This window comes from Cottoperca gobio, chromosome 3, assembly GCF_900634415.1.
Source record: "Cottoperca gobio chromosome 3, fCotGob3.1, whole genome shotgun sequence".
NCBI lineage: Eukaryota > Metazoa > Chordata > Actinopteri > Perciformes > Bovichtidae > Cottoperca > Cottoperca gobio.
Window position 1 is genome coordinate 15,634,662 of NC_041357.1, and position 21,624 is coordinate 15,656,285.

At 41.4% G+C, this 21,624-nt stretch overlaps 1 protein-coding gene across 2 annotated transcripts in view; it reads right to left on the reverse strand.

Annotated features, from left to right (window-relative positions):
• The window catches only part of pcdh17 (protocadherin 17), a 51,074-nt gene extending 29,592 nt beyond the window's left edge, over positions 1-21,482 (reverse strand). For both annotated transcript variants that reach the window (XM_029459789.1, XM_029459780.1), the window contains exons 1-2: positions 20,824-21,482; positions 17,273-20,074 (exon numbers count right to left, since the gene is read on the reverse strand). In XM_029459789.1, coding sequence (XP_029315649.1) covers positions 17,273-19,768 — 2,496 coding nt within the window. In that variant the 5' untranslated portion in view covers positions 19,769-20,074; positions 20,824-21,482. The remainder of the gene's footprint in view (positions 1-17,272; positions 20,075-20,823) is intronic.
• Positions 21,483-21,624: the final 142 nt, after the last annotated feature.

Here is a 21,624-nt window from a genome sequence, read left to right on the forward strand (position 1 = left end):
GTTGACTCAGAGCCGTAACATTTGAGTTTTTCTCAAGAAACTGAGAAATTGTTTGTGAGGAACCGGGGACTTGTATGTGTTGAACCATGTGGTGTTCATTCAATACAGGGCTACCTTATCATACACAAGGGGCTTCATGCTATGTTGATCGATAAATACAAAACACACATACTGTACAGGCCTGTGCATATGTGGCAAGTGTGTTGGACACACTCACACAGTGAAGTCTTACATATACAGTCTACTATAAGAAAACAGTAAGGCATGTATGACAAAATACATCAGTATAATGGCATGCTGGTACAAAGCCTCTACGGCATAAACTCACAAACACTCCTCGATCCTCAGCACTTTATGCAGCAGTGCATTACAGACCGGATCAATCACATTGGCACTGGAAAGTGCGGCTTCTCTCTTCTTAATTATATCAAAGTACGACATATGAGGGTTTTTAATCATGTCATTTGATATAAAAGGTCACCAAGATCCCAGTTTCTTTCTGGCATTTACACAAGTGCCTGTCAACTTACTAATAATGAACACAACTAATGCAAAGCAATCAGGTGTATAGACTTCACTGTAAACCATAGAGAACACACAGGTAGAAAGAAACTAATGTGTTTATGTTTTCCTAAAGTTATTACGGGAATATTTCAAATTCCCTTTTGAGTAGAGGTAGGAATGGTGCAAACATTTGGCTTCAACAAAAATAGCTTTCATTCCGTTGTAGTGGTATTTATCACCGTAACACAAATAATTACCCTATGTAGTGCACAACTCTCTGTCCTGAATTGATAGCAGTAAAATGTCATGTTTAGTGAGTAATGTTTCCTTGTGCCAGGCTTTTTCACATGCACAGCTTGACTCACAGTCGATAGAGTATTTCAATGTCATCCGCGCTCTGCGGTGGCTCAGTATGAAAAAAAGGGTGTGTGAAGGTCAAACAGGCCACCTCAATACTTTGACCTTCCATGTTTTTGCCAACACCTTTATCTCTACCTAAACACTCTTTTCCTCTTCAGCCTTCATCAAGATTAAAAGAAAACACCCACAGAATATATCAAAGGCTGAAATCTGACCACGGAGTAAGAGAAGAATGAATGTTTGAAATTGTTTGGCATTGAAATGATAACAGCCTGAGTTTCTCAAAAGGAAGAGATGGAAGTCTTTATATTGATGTGCCCCGTCTGTAATTTTACGACCAGGGACTCGTCCTTGGACATATTTTTCAATTAACTCAGCTGTTGGCACGAAATCTGATCAGAATGAAAGGAAATTGAGAGAAAAGGTCTTTGCTTGATTGTTATAGGATTCAAATGACTTGATGCACCTGTGCATATAGAGCAAATATCAAAATGTGCATAGAGCATGTTTTGTATATTACCATAGACTACTTTTTTTTATTAGTGTTTACCATTGATGAAATGAACTTGAAATGGAAATGGTTTACTGTACTGTGTGTTTAATGCAAATGCACCCCTGAATCCCGTAGCTCAGAGTTTTTTCTTAGCAAAAAGAAAAAACATGAATGTTGCTCTGCTCTCCATCAATCTACCGCCCGCAAGCCAATAAAAAGCACATTACGCCACTTCATAGAAACCTCTTTCCTGCCAATTAGAGTCCAGGCTGATCTTAAGCCTCCATCTCTTCCTGTCTGTCTATAACTGCCCAGCCCTTTCACTACAATGGGCCACTTTCCAATTAATGGATCGATAATGGCCAGTATGGGCTGCTTTGTACTTAGCCAGTCAGAGCCGTGTGAATACAGGATAATTTGAGGGCGAATGATACGTACTAGCTAGATGTCCAGTCATTTTATTATCATTATTAGACACTGAATTATACAGTACATAAATACATTTAACATCGCAAGTGCATGCTTGCAATTCTTCACTTCTAATTTCCTCTAGTGGGGCTTCTGGAAATGAACTGAACTGAACTTAAGTGAATAGAGCTGAACCAAACTGCGGCATATTTACATTTGGTTCTTAAGGTTTTAGACTCTGACTTGCTTATGGACTTAAGATATGACACTTTGAACACAAGAGGTTCAGAGTAGCACCAAACCTATTAAACCCAAAGTTATTTCAGCGGTTCTGGATTAATGCACTTTGTGTAGATATCAGCAGATGTTAAGTTCATTGTTAGTCGTGTGCATGAAAAAGCCTGTTGTTGAATTGTACTGAATGAAATGTTGTATCAAGTCCACGCAGCAAGGCCACAAAGGTCAGAGAGATACTGAGTACAGTGAGCTGAGTAAGTGTAAAAAGCTGCACTCTATTCTGTATTCCCATTGAGACCCTAAGACTGACCGAGCAGACAGCAGGCCGATTGAGACAAATGGGACGAGCATATTGGAGTGCTATTCTACTCTCAGGCCTTGTTGGTGCATTTTGGGGCACCGCTGGTGTCTACGGTGCTATGTTTGTGTGTATTTGTCTGCGTGTGTTTGATATCTTAGGTAGAGTTGTGAAAGAGGACAAATTGCAGCTTCTCTTTCACACATCATTGGACAGCTCTCTTTTATTCACAGGAAGGCAAGTGTACCCCCTCCCTCGACCTAGCCTGCTAGGTATGATACATGCATTTGTCCTTTACTGTCTTCCAAAAACACCTATACTCACTCTGTGTGTATGCCTGTGAGTGCATGTGTTTCTTCATGTCAGAAGGTGTGAGCGCTTACAAACCCACCATAACCTTGTCTGTAAGCCAAAAAGATATGGAATTAATTTGATTAACTATGTCTCTGTTGTGTATGTGTGTGTGTGTGTGTGTGTGTGTGTGTGTGTGTGTGTGTGTGTGTTACATTACCACCAAGGGAACTCTAGTTTATTCCTCTTGGAAAACTGTCAAAGTAGCTGAGCAACAGCCAAATGAGAAGAAAGGGCATGTAAAGGATAAAGCAGAGACATTTAGCTTAGAGGAAAGAAAACACACTTGGGAAGGGGCATGCGACAAAAGCAGGAAATAAAAGAGGAAAACGAAAAAAAGGTGAGCAAAAACGGTAAAGTGAGAGGATGATAAAGGAAGTAAGGGAAAATGGGCGGAGAAACAAGACAATAATTAGACTGCATTGATTACCTAGTGGCTGAGGAGCAATTGTAAGTGATCAAATCTAATTAGCTGGTCCTATACATCTTCCTGGAGATAACAGAGCAATCAATCAATGGGCTTAAGTGAACTTAAAGCCATCACAGTCCGCTGCCTGCTAAATATCTTCCACTATCTTTCAAATAACTTACAAGAGGTCAGGTCCAAATGAATTTCTAAGAAGTAAGGAAGTGCCACTGGTGCCGGTAAATGGAGACTAGAGAGATTTCAACCACAGTGAGGACTTAGTGCAGATGGAGACCTTGCAAATGATTCTGTACCATACCTAATCAAAAAAATGAGACTTTGAAAGAAGATATCGTAGAGCAGTTTGGAATTTAAGGTGACATAGTTTTGAGAAACATTGTTTATGTAGTCTTAGTAATTTAGAAGGCCTCTTCATATTTATCTTAGGAGGAAGTGGTTTCTCTGTGGGAAAAGAACATCCCTTTTTGTCATTTTGATGGAGTGCTGCACTTGGACCTTTTTGTCTTCCACCAAAAATAAATAAATAAGCCATTGGTCTCACCACCACTACTGTGATTTATTATGAAGATAAATATATGTTGCTAAGTTTTGCTAGTTTGTTTCTGTACCACATAATTTTTACACTATTTGAAAATGATCCTGCAAAGAAAGATGTTGTAAAACAGGTACACAGAGTGCAACCTGTGCAATTCCTCCTACAAATGTCCACCCAAGTATAACAAACTAAAAAGAAAAGAGCTTTGCATTATTCTACTGGTGGTTGCAATTATACCAGATGTCAGCAACACTCAAACACACGCCTCTCGTATAATTCCAAGGTGGCCTGGTGAGTTGTGTTGTGGACAAAGGTACAAAATGGTAGTTGAATTGGATTTATGGTCCTTGGGCAGATGTTTACGGTTAATGTTTTCAAAAATAACTTAAAATTAATTCTGTATTTTGTTTTCCCACCTGTACCGAAAAAACTACTGAAAGTACTTAACCCTATACCCAAAACCATGCTGTGTATTCAACTGTGCATTTTGTGTAGAATTACAGCCCTCATTATCCGAATGTGTTGAGGTGCAGGATACATCATCTCATGTTGCTTGGTGTCTATGAGGTTGCCGTCTGTTGACTGAGTTCATATGCTCTTTGCTGGTCAGACCACAACAGAAGATGAAAAAGCCCTTGCCGAGGGGGTTTTGTGCAGAACGATTTGCTACAGTGAGTCACCTGCATAAGCTATGTTGATTTTTCTCCATACCACAATGTTTGTCACAGGATGATAGGTAAACATAACGGTCACATGAATGAGTGAGCCGACACTGATTACCTTAAATGCGATTGATGCATGTACAATTTCTGGCATCATGAAAAGGTTTATTTTTTATTCGATAGAACACTATGTATCATGGAATATTGCAGAAAATGTCTGCAGGGAAGGATAGACGTACCTCAGTTACCAAAGAGACCATGCTGTGGAATTAGTGCCAGTGTAACGCTAACATATCACAAGAGACGGTATCAGTATATATCGATTATTTGTCCCTCACCTAGGGATCAGTCATTTAAAGTATCTCTCTTACTGACAAATCTCTCATCTCTTCCCCATCTTTACTTGTACTGAACTCGACTTCGGTACCACAAATCTAACATAACTCAAGCTCAATAAAGTCGCCTACATCTGCACGTGTAGAGTCGCTGCTGCCTTGACATATTGTGACAGTGTTTCCTGTAGAACTACTATGAGGCATTTTGTAAGAATATGAAGCACAGGCAGCTCTAATCCTACTCAATAGCCTCATCTAGTTAATCAGTTTGCCATAAATCATAACATAACCATATTGTTGTGTTCGTGTTCATTGGGGGGGGGGGGATAGGGCTATTTCTTTCTTTATTAAAAAAGGGCTAAGTAGCACTTTGAAAGCTTTTACATACAGTTATATAAACAGCATGACCTCTCCCCTTGCATATTCACTGCTCACCAGCAAAGACACAATATTCATAATTAATATGCAACCACTCACATTGATTGCCTATTATTTTGGTTGACCATACAGTGTCATTAGAGATGCCCATTAGGAGCCCAGTGGAAAGCATCAAGTCCTCTTAGTGGTACAACTTTCCTTTAGTTTTTTTTATAAATCATCCTCAGTCAACACAACTTCTTCATATAGTGAGAAAAAGACATGCAAATTAAACAGTTGACTTATTCTAACCACACACTGTGTATGGGACTGAAATCATCGATAGGTGAAAAGCAAAAAAGGAAAGACAGAAAAGAAGGGGTGCACAGTGCAGAGGGAGGGCTGAGGTGGTTGTGCTTGCCTCTTTTCATCAAGAGAGACGAGACACTACTTCAAAGCTGATTTCCCTCAATGTGCGGTTACTGCTACTTTATTATTCCTTTTGAGGAAGAGCAGGAGCAAGCGTAGATATAATTGTATCTTCTGTCTACAAATTACTACTTTGGTCAAATTTCTAAGGTAGTTAACTTATGTACAAGTGGGATAGCTGCATTTTCCTTGAAGAGTAACAGCTGTGAAAGAGTCAGAGTCAGTGTGTCTTGGGTTATTTTTTTGCTGCTTTTGTAGAGTATGTCCATCCTTTGTTATTATGTCTGTTTAGTCAATTAATTTTAGAGACTAAATTAGTTTTAAAGAGCCTGAAAAGAAAACTCTCCCCACCCCAGTCTGAGAGGTGGTCAACAAGGCGTTGTTATATTCTGTTCTTCAGCATTTTATTATCATCTTGAGACTCAAGTCAAGTAGAAAATCATAAAATGAATACCTCCTGAGAGCGTGCGTATCCTTGAATATGTTTTCCACACAAACACACACAATTACAGGTGTTGGAGATCTTACAGTCTAGCCTATTTTATGATGCATGAAAAATCAAATGATGGGCTAAACTAAATGATGCATACACAAAATGGCACAGAAGGCTTGTCTTAATAAGCATATAGTAATACAGAATAATCTGTTTACCAGAAATTACAAAAATATATATAGTAATCTGTTTGGTTTTTTTGACTATGCATGTAATTGATTTATTAATGGGATGATTAAGCTATTATTGAATGAATCATGCTTTTCTAACTAAAAAGGACAACATTACCCATAAATCGTTATGATGTTGACCAACATCCCCTCGGGTAAAGATTACAATAAGCTGCCAATTTGGAAACACACAACTGAGGCTCTATACTACAGCAAACTGGATCGTTTTTTCTCTAAATTGGAGTAAATAAAACCAATTTGACTGTGACCCATTTTACAATGGACCTGTAGTTTGATATCAAATAAATGAAATTCAAGGGTGTCAGTTGAGGAACCCCATACATTTGTGACATTTGTGATATTTTTTGGATTAACCTTAAACCGATTAAAACATATTTTCCCCGGACGAAGAGAATGCAAATGATCTAGTCTAGTATGGGGTGACAGTGGACAACATGTCAATTACACCATCTTCTTATCATACTAAAGAATTTTGGTATTGAAATTTAAATCTTTAAAATCAGATTTCTACCTAGATTTTTGTTTCAATCATTTCTTCACATGTTTTAAAAACAAAAAAAGAAACAAAAATAACTAAAGAATAATTATTTTAACCGCTGAACACAGTGGAGCACAGCACACATGTATATTTAATGACATACACGTACAATACATGAATTAACTGTAGTCTGGGATTATGTGTATATGCGTTATTCCCGAGCCACTAGCAAGAGATGCAGCAACACCTGTGTGCAGTGCAATATAATGAGCCAGCCTGTTCAGGCATTGGCAGTAAACACTACACCAGACAAAAGATTAAATAGGACCTGGACATGAAGTAAAAAACATTTTAAATCACAGTCTAACTGGAAGAGGTTGTGACCCTTATCTCTATCTGCCTCCCAAAAAAAACTGTTTTTTGCCCTCGATTTTACTCAAGTATTGCAGGGCCGGTTATATTTTCAATTATCTTCAGCAATATTTCTTCCGTATGTCTGCAGTTCCTACCAGCATTATCTTTTAAAATGCAACACTGGCAACAATTCAGCAGCCAGTCTCAGCTGACATTTCACAGGAAACCTTTCTGCTCTGAAGAGGAAGGGCGACACAAGACAGCAGGTTTGTAGTCCCATCAACACAATACACATCTGTGGCAGTTTAGCCCCAGGAGTAAACGATAAATGTAGCTTTTGGCATAGATATGTATTCCAACACACTAAAACCCCTGACACAGCAGTCTGCCAGTTTCTCCTAAAATAGCGGTGTTGTTTTCCCTCACTACTTGTTATGTGTAGACACATTTAACCAGCTGGTGTAGGTAGCTTACAGTTGGGACCAGTTTTATGATTATTGATCAAGGAAAATCTTTGGGAAAAAAATATAAGAGGAGTGGGAAACAGAGGACTTTACTTGATGTTGAATTATTTATACACTGTTGAGGAAAGCAGTAAAAGAAAGGAAAGGGTTCCGTATGTGACCTTGGTGTGAAAGCTACTAATCATTCAGTACTTGCTAATTAATAGTTACAACGGCTTTGAGTCAGCACTGACCTTGCTTGACCCTCATTAATCCCAAGCCAACTCAGCCCTAAAATCCAAAAAGGTGCAGAGGTAACAGGCCCGTCATACTGTATATTTTAAGACATGCGTGCATGAACTTAAACAAACAAGAGCAGATGTAGTATACTTATTGAGCAGGAAGCCTATAAAAGCAATAGTTTTGACAGTTTGGTAAATAATGCACTTCTTTCTGAGAGTCAGTTGAGAAGATCGATGCTGCGATCAAGTCTAAATATGTACGTCATGGCCACGACTCCAGGAAATACTGCTTCTGGCCAAGAAATAGTTTGACACGTAAAACATGTCGTTTCGACAGGTTTTGGTTAAACAAAGAAGATACAACCATTTCATTTGGGAGCTTTAGAGGTGCCGAAAACTTTTGATCTTAATATTTCCTCTTCATGTGATGGGCTTAATACAAATAAAGAGTTGTCACTGAATGAAATAATGTGATCAATCATAATAGATTGCAAAAATGCCTTCTTAAAATAAATTAAAACAAAAAGTCTGCATCTTTCAGTGTTTATAGTAATAGCTAAATAAGTGTGCTCATTATTGAAAGTAAGCCAGCTTTAAGTTCTTCAGAAAAGGTTGAGTGTTTGCAGGCTTGTCATCTAAAAACAGAGTTTTAAAAGACTCCCTTAATACGCTTTAAAGCTGATGTAATTATCAACTATTTGTATGAAATTTGACTGAAGATACAAGAATTTAAAAATGTTGTGTGTAAACAAACCATCCACAAAATGTGATCTAGTTAGCAGGTTAACAAGACAGAAATTATTCCATTTGAATTGATGGAGGAAGAACCGTTTCGTAGATGAAAGGATTTCAGATATTTCCCCAAAGCCCAGAACCAAGGCCAGAGAATGCAAGCACACATGTCTAATATCAATACATGCACAAGTGCACACACGCACACACACACGGGTTCTCCCTCTCTGTCTCTCTATGCACACACACGGGTTCTCCCTCTCTGTCTCTCTATGCACACACACACACACCTGGGTTCTCCCTCTCTGTCTCTCTATGCACACACACACACACACACACACACACACACACACACACACACACGGGTTCTCCCTCTCTGTCTCTCTATGCACACACACACACACACGTTCTCCCTCTCTGTCTCTCTATGCACACACACACACACACACACACACACACAATGTGTAGTTTTACTTCAAGGTGACCTATCTGCTGTATATGTATCAGGTCAGAGGTCACTGAGCAAAGGAGGGGCCGGGAAAAAGAGTAATAGAAGACAGGAAGGATACTGTCCATACACCTGGGTAAAAACGGACAGAAAAGGCTTTAGGGTAATGCTCTGTTGTCAAGTGTTGGACGCCAGTTCCTCTGAGTCTCTTTTAAGTGTGTCTATGGCGCATTAAGAATCTGTCAGACCAGATTTAGCATTAATCAGCTAGCCCACAGAAGTAACAATCACACATAATCTCAAGCCCTGCTGACCTTCTCTTCAAATGCACAGATAAACCCCCCTTCATTAAAAAAAAAAAAAAAAAACACACAGGCCCAAGCTCCGGCGCTAGTAATTTCTTCCTCTCTGCTCTCCCTCCCCTGTCGTCTATCTGATTGTTTTCTTTTCCAACAGCAGCACCCATGTCTCTCCACCTGGGAGTACATTGACTCAGCATGTCAATGTGACCTCAAAGCTAACGCAATTTCAGACAATGCGTGTGGGGAGAGCGGCTGTTTTGCGCCATCAATCTGGAAAGAGGAGAGGACAGGAGAGGAGGAAAGACAGGAGGAAAAATGGAAAAGAGAGGAGAAGGGCAGAATACACACGTTCTATTCATCATCTCAGCAGTGTTGAGAGTGTATAAATAGCAAGATCTGTTCAGAGTTATCATTGAGCCAACGCTTCCATCGTGGTACTTCATTTATTAAGACTGTGCGCAGATCAATACGGCAGACATATACACTCTGTACTGTTGACAAGATAATCTCATCATTATGAATTTGGCTTGGGTCGTCAGTAACATGAGCAATTGCGTGGCTTATCTGAGATGACAAGAGCAGAGAGAAAGAAAGGGAACCCAGAAAGGAAAAGAGTCAGAGCATGAGCGGGAGGGAGCAAGGAAGAGAGAGAGCGAGCAATACTTTATTTTTTTAAACTAAACAATGCTCAGAGCGATAGATAATGAAATACAGTATTTCAGTACCAACAGAGGAAAAATCTATAAGAAATGGAGCAAACCAGCAATTGATCTGAATGCTAAAGGCCCCAAAAAGATTTCTCTCTAAGACACAAACCCAGTGAGGGGCCAATTCAGTACCTGTGTAGTGCAATAGAAAAAGATGAGAAAGGCCAAATATACCATTTTCAATACGCCGTTAGCACTCAACATCGCCACTGCTACCCTGAAGAGCAGACACAGTCAAACATTTGATGACAAATCTTCTGTGCCCGCAATGTCCGCCACTTAGTGGACCAATTGTTTAGGCAATAACATCTGAGAGTGCTGACTCATTCACCTCTGTTGCCACAAACACATAAAAGCCACTGCAAAACACTGTGGCTGTCAATTCCCTTCAGACACACACAGGGCTTTAGACATGGGAGTCAGATTTCAAACTGTGCTGCAGATATGAGCAGGAACAGAAGAGTCAGTGGGATATCTCTCCTATTAGACACACACACACACACACACACACACACACACACACACACACACACACACACACACACACACACACACACACACACACACACACACACACACACACACACACACACACAGTGACATTGTCGTTTCCGAATTAGGGAAGTACTGCTGCAATGTACTCTAGTGGTTGTATGGGAAAGAAGACGCTTGTCTTATAGCGACTTGTTTTGACATGTAGTTAGGTGAAATTAGAGAAAATGAGATGGTATTCATGGTACATCCCTCCAATCAATTAATCACATTACTGATGAAGCTGAAGAAGTGCTGAACTGTAGAAGGCAAGGACAAGGCGAGAGAGATTCAGGGAGAAAGGGATAAATCATTTTGCTTATACTAATGAGATAGAAGGTGAGAGCAGATTCACATAACTCATTCTTTGAGCTGCGTGTTGTTTCTACAGTACATGCCTAGGGGGCACAGTGAAGGAAGATGTGGCAGAAATAAAAGCTCTCTCAGGTTGGACTGGTGCCAAGACACAGTAGAGCCAGTTCCACTTTGTTTGACTTTGAAAGTGTTTGATTTACAGCAAGGAGACCCAGCTGCTGGCAGTTCAAAGAGTACATCGCCGTGCAATGTACGCCAATGTAGCCCTCTGTGTACTGTGCATCTCAGCGCACATTAATGTGAGGTCACTCCTATTTATAAATATATATATGTATATACACACACACACACACACATCTATTGCTGCAGCTTCAGCACCCTCCTGCTCAAAACGCTAAGTCTAAAGACCCCAGGTGGGATCTAAGAGCCCTCAGGGGGCAGGCAGCCCCTACAGGGAAGCCCATTCCAATCTGAGGGAACCAGTAAGACCGGTGCTTCAGAGCACAGCTGGTGGTAGCACAGTGCATGCGTACATGTGCGTGCACATAGACATGGCAGCTAAATCTTAGATTCCTCCACTGTGAAGGTTATGTTTTGTTCTCTTGTTTTTGTGACCTCTGTTGATGCTAGGTTCCTTGTGCCTGAGTTGTTTGCGCACAATGCCAGCAGCACCAAGATAAATGCTTCAAAATCTACTGGGGGCATGCACATATTTTTTTTGTCACTTTCTTCTTTATCCTCTATAATACAGCGTGTATTGGAGGAGTTGTTTTTTTTTCAAAAAGAAAACCCCTAAAGTTAAAGGATTGTCAGGTAGAAAATGCACAGATCTTCTAGTGTAGGCGTGCACTTGAAAAGCAACAGAAATATGGGTATGCAGTTTCATCAGGGTCAAGAAAAGAAGATACACTGTCACGGAGGAAAAAAGCCACAACAAAACACAAATGTCCACAATTTAGTCTCTCGGTAGAATAGAAAAGTAATCTCTTATTATTAAGTCTTGTAAGAATTGATCTGGAAACCACTTAAAATGCCTGTCTATGGAAGCTAAACCAAGCTAAACAATGGCCCTCTCAAGCTGCTCAACAAAATGACATGACATTTTGAAGTTCCGGTGTCAGTGAATTATGCAGAGGAGTTGTGATCGTCCACTTCCCCTCTCCCATACACAATCAGGCACAAACAAACGCACAATAACTCAAAAGGCGAATGTCCACTGACAATCCAGTCTTATTATCGTGCCAGTGTCATCTCCAATACGCTGCTTCCTATTCAACCAAGTAAATTGGTTTAATGTGTCCGGACAATCTGGCTATCACGGAGGTCAACTTGTGTTCTCATATCCTGTCTCTTTCTCTACTCTGGGAAAAAATAAATACAAAAACTCTGTGTTTCCCTACATTGCCAGGTCAGGAAGTCTGTTAAAATAATGAAATTATGCACCACAGTATAAGTGATGTGTCCAAATGAATAGACCAATTTATTGTATACATAAATAATTGTCTTCCGTCATCTATCTATTTATATATCTATTTATATCTACCGTTTTGACTTTACTCTAGTTTGCTAGGAGTTCCAGGGGCTACTTGTGTTTAGTGGTGAGTATAGTCAGTGGCCTATGTTCAATTATTTAGCAGGGTTACTTGGATTTTAGAGAACTTGTGATAAATAAAACATTCATTTCCACAGCGGCCTCCGATCGCAGACAAATTTCTGGTTTTCTGCAAATTAACTATTAATTGTGTAAATCTTTGAAGAATCTTAAGCCCGAGTCCGTTTTTAATGATTTTCAACAAGGACATGTGGACATGGAAAACATTAAAAGTGAGTTTAATGATGACGACACTGGTGGTGTTTATCATTTCCTCGTGTTTTTCTTTCCAAAACTTCAAAAAACATCATAACCAGATAGGTGTTGAGAGAGAAGACGGACAGGCTACTTTACAGATAAACTCGTCATCTCCACTTTCTCTCATGCTGCCTTACGTTGCAAAGCAGGAAAAGTAAATAAATGCTCAAATTCCACTTGCATCAGAAAATAAGTAGCTTCGGTTTCCCACTTACCCGTGTTCTGCCCTCCCCCCCCTTTTTTTCTCAAATGTGTAGCCAGAGACCTCTGATGTTTATCGTGACATATTCCGCTTCCCCTCTGATTTGTTAAACGTTATGATTTATTAATGAAAGAAGATGCAAATATAGCTGCTGTTTTGTGTTGTGCGTTACACTTCTTTTACAGCTTCAAGACATCCTGACGCATCTGTACTGAGCCCCTCTGCAAACTGAAATACCACTAATGGAAGATAATAAACGAAACATTCAATGACAAATTTTTCCTATTTTAGTTGTATAGAATAACATAATTTACTCTTTTTCCCCAGAGCAACATTCTGTGGTCTGACTTCACTTCATCTCAGTTGTATCTATCATATGAGCTCGGGGGTGATGAAGAAAAAGAAAACTGCCTATTAATAATTCAGAATTTCAGCATGTAGTGTTATGTACAGTAGCAGCCGGTTTATTTGAGGAAATATGTAGATACACCCTAAGGCGAGCGGATATATATATTTTTTAATGTACTGGCATGCTCAAATAAAACATATCTGGCCTTGTGGCCCAGATGAGCTCAACTAGGGGACAAAGGAACAGTACTTACAAATGGCTTCTTGAACCGTCTCTCATTCCTGTAAATGACTGTTGAGACTGACTGCATCTAGTTGCTGAGCTGCTCAATCCTGTCAGCAAGCGGGTTTCAGTACATACAGGTTTACCAAACTCATTCCATAGAAAGCTCCAGAGGAAAGCAGTTATCTAAAGATGAAGGGAGAGGGAGCGAAATGAAATAAAGAGCGCTTTTCTATTCATTGCCTCAGTGGCCACTGAAGTGTGGGAGCAATTTCAATACAATATACAGCGGAGGCTTTGATAAGAGTTTTCGAGTAGAATCCTTAAAAGCAGCCCAAGCCCGGTTACATGTGCATCTCTGTGTGTGTGTGTGTGTGTGTGTGTGTGTGTGTGTGTGTGTGTGTGTGTGTGTGTTTCTTGGAGGAAGGGTGTTTCAAGGTTCGGACAAATGCAAGATTGTCCCGCTCATAAAAGAGAGGGGCTCTGTCACGGAGCCTGCCAGCTAAAGGCTTAAATCACATGCCTGGAATACACAATGACGTTACACCCACACACACAAACACACACACAATCTCCCTAAATTATGCAGAGTAAGACCATTCCTGGAAGCACCCATTTTCAACATCTGCTTCAGCTAAATTGTTGGCATGCACATGCTTAACCTAAACAGATCAAAGGAGTGAACATTTTATCTCCTATATTGTATATGCACCACTTAAATGATCACAGTCACACCTCTTAGCTGCGTTTTTTTCCGTACTCTTTAAATTCATTCGGTAAGTTTATAACTGGCAGTCATTTTTAGAATCCATTCAAAGACCGTGGTTTATTATCAATTGTTATTTGTTTTTTCTTATTTACATGCATAGTTTACATAACAGTGTATTCCTGGTAAATTCAGTAATTGTTATTTAAAACAATTGTAACAAAACCGTGTCATGCAGGCCATTCCAGAAACATATTCTATATTCCATGCGTTTGTAATATATTCATGTCTGACATTTTTCATTATCAGCAGAAGGAGCCTCCCTACCAAGTGACAAGTGACAATGTCGAATCAGCAGAGACTAGAACCCCATTTCTCCTTGACACCCGCATCTCAATACCACCCTACACAAGGCAGAATGCCGCCACCTATAGGCAGCTTTTATACCCTTTCAGACTCCCTCTTTGCCTCTGTACAACCTGCACCTTATTAACACGGATGGTCTCCCACCGAGACAGGATTCAGTTTAATTATAGGTTCATGGTGAATCAAATTACTACTCAAAACAAATCAATATGATAAATTATGGGCCATTTAAAAGTAATGACACAGGAGTATTTGAATGTTTGGTAACAATGAGGACAGAGTCTCAAAAAGGTGGGAAGAAAGGAGCAGAAAACCTATGAACCAGTCAGTGGGCCACAGCCTGGCACAGCTGCCTAAGCTAAACAGAATGAAGTATTCAAGGCAGAGTGGGCGCAGGCTCACTCTTTGGAACAATTTACTGAAATCCCTTTTTCCTGAGCATTGAAGTATTTTGCAGCAGATTGGTTTTAACCTTGATTCCACACTAAGTAATTCCCTTCAACGCCTTAAGCGGAATTAGGCATCATTACGTATCATCCATCTCCTTATCCCAGGAATTCTCTTTAGAAATGAAATGAAGCTCTCCACTGGGCCGGGTGCTGGCACGGTGGTGACAATGATAAGGCCAGCAGAGCTCTGCTGATATGTTCATATTATTCCCCTCTACCACATAAAGACCAAGCCCAGCCTGTCTGCCAGTGCACCACTATAAAACATCATTAGAGGCCAGCAGCAGTGTGGAGAGAGACTGGGAGTTGCATGCAGGCAGATACAGTAGCCCCACTAGGTGCAGATGAAGACAGCAACACTAAGGTGCCCTTGTGAAACTGACTGAGCAGGCGATATGCCCTCCCACTATATCCATCTCTTTATTTATTTTTCCTATTTAGCCTCTCGTCCCGTGGCAACTGTAGTGACAGATGGGCTGAGAGGCCTTGGGATCGATGGAAGGGGAATTCTGTCTTTGTTTCCTGACATTTTTCCCATAGCCACTCTCCTCTGACTCAGGTTACTTACTGTCCACACAAACAGCGAGTGGAGGCAGGAGTAGGGGAGGAGGGAGAAAAGTGATATGCGTCTGTACAGATTCTGAAGAAATTTAATGCCTCAGGCCATCTCCCTCTACACAGGTTTCTGTTGAATAATACAATAGAGCACCCTGCACGTCTGATGCGTCGAGGGGACCCTCTGTAAACAAGACACTAAGGAATTCATTGTTGCTGTTCCTGCTTGTGTTCCCTTTGACAGTCTGAAGGGGTGAGAGAAAAGCAAGTGCACAAAATGGATGTGCAACAGTCTCAACCAGTCTAATTCATCATCACTACATTAGCAGAGAAACAGCCTGAAGAATGGACCAGCAATTATTCTGTCCCTCTGATTAGGAAGCCTTAACGGTCTTTATGACCCTTGCCCTATGCAGCTGGCTCATAATAGAAGCAGGGTTGAGACTGAGAGTGGGAACAACAGACAGTGGCCTTCCTCCGTGGTGGGAACACGTCACATCTGATCACAGTCATCGTCACATCCACATCCAGCGCAAAACAACAGCAGAGAGCCTAATGGAGAGACTAATAGTTACAGTCCATCGGGATATAAAAGGGAAGGAATGTCATTCTTCAATTGTGCCAAATAGTATAAGACCATAGGCAGAACATAATACCAATAAAACTCACTGGGGGACTGTTTATTGTTTCTATCAAATTATATTAGAAATATAATTGTTTTATATCTTTAGAACAATAGGTATGGGTTAGTAAAAAGGTTTGCTCCAACTGTCCATTATCCCCAGTGTTACATACCACTGTTTTAAGCAGGTCTTAATCCTCGTCTGACACGACAGACTTTTAATGGGCTTAAGGCCACAGACATAGAGAATTTATCACGTTAGGAGGCTTATACATCCAAGTACTCTACACAAAGACGTAAAAAGTAGGCGTGAAAATAAGTGCAATCTGCTAATCTCTAAGAAACAAAAATCGCTAGAATTAACCATAAGGAGCTATGGAATTTTGATGACTGATGTTAAACAGTGGCATGAAACCGTAAACGGATGGAGCGATAGACTTCCCTTTCCTGATATGACATTATAGCATTTACTACTACCGTGTACAGGTATAATAATAATAATAATAATAATAATAATAATAATAATAATAATAATAATAATACAGTATATACTGTATCGGTTCAATCTGTATCTGGTCGGTTCAAGTCACCGACCAGACCTAAAAAATTGGAGTGTGACTGCTACTTGGAGAGGTCCCAGTTCACCTCCTGCCCTGCCGTGGTGCCTTTGAGCAAGGCACCTGACATCCCCCTTCCCTCCCATTGCTCCCCGGGCGCTTTACATTAGCTGCCCACTGCTCCTAGTACTAGACTCCTGGTACTAGCATGGGTTAAAAGCAGAGAACAGATGTCACTGTGTGTGCTGTGTGCTCTGCATGTGTGACCATTAAAAAGAGGGTTTCGTCCCTCCGATTCTATCTATATCTTAAAAACAATTGTTATTGGATTTGGAGATTCAAATGGATTGGTCCTAAAAGAAAATAAACACGTACCTGATTATAACTCCTCCACAGGCTAAACTCTTTATTCCACAGGAATAAAACAACAGTGATTGAGTGATTTATGAAAAATTTCTACATGAAAACTGATTTCAAAAGCCTGGCGTGACATTTTTCAGGCACAACTGATTTGTGTTGATGTCACTGGCTCTGTTCTATGAAACACTAGAATGACTGTTTAATCCTTCTAATGCTCACCCCTCCCTTCCTTATTTTCTCTCTATTCTCTTGGGCCTCTCTGCCTATGCCTGTCCTTATCTCCTTTTCCTTTCATTTTACAAAACAAGGGGCAAATGTTGATATAGGAAATGGGAGCTTTCTGAGGCTTGTGACGTGACAATGGTGGCATAACAGTGAAGGAGAGGAGTGCAATTTCCCTTACCTGTATGATGGACATGCGGTTAGTAGGTGTGTCTGTAGTGCTGGTGACTGGGCCTGTGAAGCTGGTGTGGCATCCCACGTGGCCTTGGGGCACGCTGAGGTTATTGGCAGTGGGCTTGAGGTACATGACCTCTGACCTTGGTGAGCTGAGTGGCAGGCGTGTCTGGTAGTCAAAGTACATGGGAGAGGTGGCCAAGGAAGGACTGCTTACCACATTCATCACATTCATGGCATCCCGCTCCTCCACTTCGCTCTGCACCAGCATGATGTCGTTCTTGTTAATCTTCTTCTTCTTGCCTTTCCCCAGCTGAGGGTGTGAGTATTCTGCAATACGGCAATTATATGTACGAATCTCCTTGTTTTCTCGCTTGCACTTGATTGCTATGGTCACCATGGCAGCCAGAAGCATGATAGATATGATGCTTAGAGTTACAATAAGTGGCAGGGACATGTCCCAGTTCTGATTGTCTTTTGTGCGTGGCAGTCCATCAGGAGGACGTCCATTGGAGGCCTTGATGATGAGCCTGGCGGCAGCAGTCAAGGTTGGCTTGCCGTGGTCTGATACTCGGATAATCAGCTCCACAATGGGGTTCACATCGTCCCAGAATGGGTGGGCTGTTCGAACCTCCCCAGTCACCGGCTCAATTTCAAAGAGGTGCTCCTCATTGCCATCCGAGATCTCATAAGTGAGCCTCCCACTCTCACCATAGTCATTATCCACAGCCCGCACTGTGGTGACAATGTAGCCGACACCAACATTACGCGCCACATGGATTTCAGCCGTGTCGTTGAGGAGTAGGGGCAGAACTATGACAGGGATGTTATCATTGACATCCAGAACACTGATGCGCACTGTAGCATTGCTCTCCAGGTGTGGAGATCCTGCATCTCTAGCAAGAACCTTAAAGTCAAAATACTTTATTTGCTCATAGTTAAATGATCTCACAGCATAGATGGCTCCATTAGCAGCATTGACATTAACATAGGTGTTGACATCACCCCCACTCACATTGGAGTTGATTATGCTGTAGTACACTGTGCCATTCTGGCCGAGGTCTGGATCATGCGCCAGAACTGAACCTAGGTACTCCCCGGGAATATTGTTCTCAGGTATTTGAAGAAGGTAAACGGACTTGGTAAAGCGAGGAACATTGTCATTCTCATCCAGAATCTTTACAGTGAAGGATTTTGTGGAGTTTAGAGGGGGAATGCCGTTGTCTTTTGCCACAATGGTGACATTGTACTCATCCTGCCCCTCTCTGTCCAAGGGCCTGTCCGTCACCACAGTATAGAAGTTATCATAGTTCTCTTCAAGTTTAAAAGGGACATTACCAAGCACTCTGCACTGAAGCTGCCCATTCCTGCCTGAGTCCTTGTCTGTGACACGGACCAGAGCAATGACGGTGGCTGGAGGTGCTGCCTCGCTGATGGCTCCCTGTCTCACAGACACAAAGCCTATAGACGGCCAGTTATCATTCCTGTCAAGCACTTTAACAGTGACTTTACAATGGCCTGGGATTGGATTTGGACCTAGATCCTTTGCCTGGACGTCAATCTCAATAACTGGGCTCTCTTCGTAGTCAATTTCACCCTGAATCTTTATGACCCCTGTTCTGGAATCTATGGAAAAGAGCTCCCGGATTCTCTCTGGGGCATAGCCACTAAAAGAATAGACTACTTGTCCATTGTTGCCCTCATCAGGATCAGTGGCATTTAAATCGATCAGCACTTTACCAGGAGGAGAATTTTCAGGAATTTCCACAACATACGAGGGCTGATCAAACACAGGACTGTTATCATTGGAATCAATAACTTTAACATTGATCTGCATGTTACCAGACCTAGGATATTCCCCTCCATCTGTGGCTGACAAAATAAGGGTATGATGGCTACGTTCTTCGCGGTCCAATGGTCGTTGAATAACTAATTCTGGGAATTTAGTCCCGTCCCCACGGGATTTTACCTCCAAGGAAAAGAGATTGTAGTCATCGCGTGTTATTTGATAGGTTTTCAAGCCGTTCTCCCCTGCATCTGAGTCATGCGCGCTGGTCAAGGGAAAGCGTGTCCCAGGCACTGCGTTTTCAGAAATGTCAATATCAATCTGATCCGAGGGGAAAACGGGTGAATTGTCGTTAATGTCCTGAATATCTATTTTGATCATGCAGATCTCCTTGTCATTGGCAAACACCTCCATGGAGAGCTGGCACTTGGGGTTTCTCTTACACAAGGTTTCCCGGTCGATGCGCTGCTTTGTGTACAGCAGTCCGCTTTGGGGGTCCACGTCGATGAGATACGGAGCTGAGTTCTCCAGCACCCTGAAGTTGGCTTTCTTACCCTGTCCTCCCTGCCCAACCTGTTCGAGTCCGAGTCTGGCATCTTTGGCAATGTTCCCAATCACTGTCCCCGGACCCTGTTCCTCCGGGACAGAGTAATTCAAGTTTTTCAATGTCAGGGCTTGAGCCCATAAGAGGAGGAAAAAGAAAATAGAAAGATACATCCCCACTCCGTAAAAGCTGCGATAATCTGTGTTGTGTTTACGCTTCCTTTGACCTGTTGATATTTTGTTGAAATTTGGTGTTTCTATTATTCAGGATCAAATAAAGAGTTATGTTCATCATGTGAGGCCTTGGCATTTGTCTTTGTGGATTGTCTTTGCTATGTCTCTCTCTTCCTCTGCCTCTTCCAGCAATCTGTGGTGCTGAACACCTAATTTATATTCAGCTGAGCGCCCAGACTCATCTGAGCAATAATCGCGATCCAGTCTTCAAACAGAATAGTCATTGTAAATGTTCCCTCATACAACCTAAGAAGGAAAACAGAAAAAACATATATTTGTTATAATGTATATGTGACAATTAGTCAGCAAAATAATAACAGACTAAGCTACAACAGCCATTCTGCCAGTAAGAAATCAGATCCACCGAATGAAACAGGGCTCATGTGTAATTCATCTCCACAATTATGGAGGAAGGTTGTCAATTAGTTAACCTTGGGAAGACACTAGGTGTAGCCCAGATACAAAGGGAAATAATGATTATTCTTGTAGTGTATTTACTACTTGTATCATTATAAACAGAATGCAGTTTTTTATTTATCTCAATGCACGACCTGACCCTGGCGTGAGGATGGCACATTCACACATTATGAGCATGCCGACTGAAACTGTAATAAGGCAACTTTAATAATATGGCACTGCAGGCGTACAACTGAAGATGGCCTAATGTGGTAGCTATTTGAATAAGAGTGCATAAAATTAGCCTCTTACGCACATTAACAAATCCGCATAATCCGGATCTTTACAATGAAAATTCGAAAATGAGTTGCCAACATCTCAGCACAGCCGTGTAATTCTCTCCACTGATGCCCCATGTCTCTCTATCGCTTTCTCTCTATGCAAGATTCAACGGTCCTAGGAAGAAGCTGTTGCATCCGCACGCATAAGGACGGATGTGAAATAATCGTTTGAGAAATGAGAAACAGATAGGGCTTCCAGTGGGAAATGACACAGCAGAGGAGACCTAAAGAACACAAAAGACAAACACGTAAACTTACCAAAAGAAACTGCTGTAATAGTCCTAAAAATATAACTGTAAAAACCAAAACAGTCAGTTCCAGCAGGATTCAGGGAGAGTTTCATTCTCTAATCACTTCAGTAGTAGGCTACCACCCGTATCCTCTTTCCCGTCTACGCGCTGGAAGAAAAGCTACAAACCTCCGCTGCACACACGGGCTACAGTGCAGCGCAGTGGAAATAAAAAAAAAAGTGCTCCGGAAAAGTATGACTGTAATGTCAATGAGCTGAAGTCCTCTCCGCTGTCTGATTAGGATGCAGCGGCTCGCCTTCTGCCTGCAGTGAGTCACCGTTCTTCAGAAAAGGACAACTGTTCGGAGAAAAACTCTTATGAGGAGAAAGAAAATCCAAATGTATAATAAGGTAGATCCAAAGTAGATATTTAAAAGGAGATCATTGTTTTTTTTCCCCGTCCGAAACAGCGGTGAGTGACTGATTCCCGTAGTGGCATTTTGTCCTTGTCCGCCGTCCTCATCAAAGTCCACACAGAGAGACAGCTGCTGAGGAGGTGGTCAGCAACAACCCCGCATTCTGGCACAAATCGGTCTGTAGCTGTCTGAAAAGGGGATGATTGTTTTCAATATATACGCACAATCGTTATTTAGTATGTTCTGCACGTAATACAGCTCTAAGCACATAGAACGCTTCCTCTCACTGACTGAAGTCCGGACACCGCATGGTGCATTAAACATTGTCGCTACTCCTCTGGCAGCCAATGAATTTGAAGAGGTGGGAAGAGAAGGAGGGATTCAAAAGCCGCTTTGGGTACAGACTACAAATGA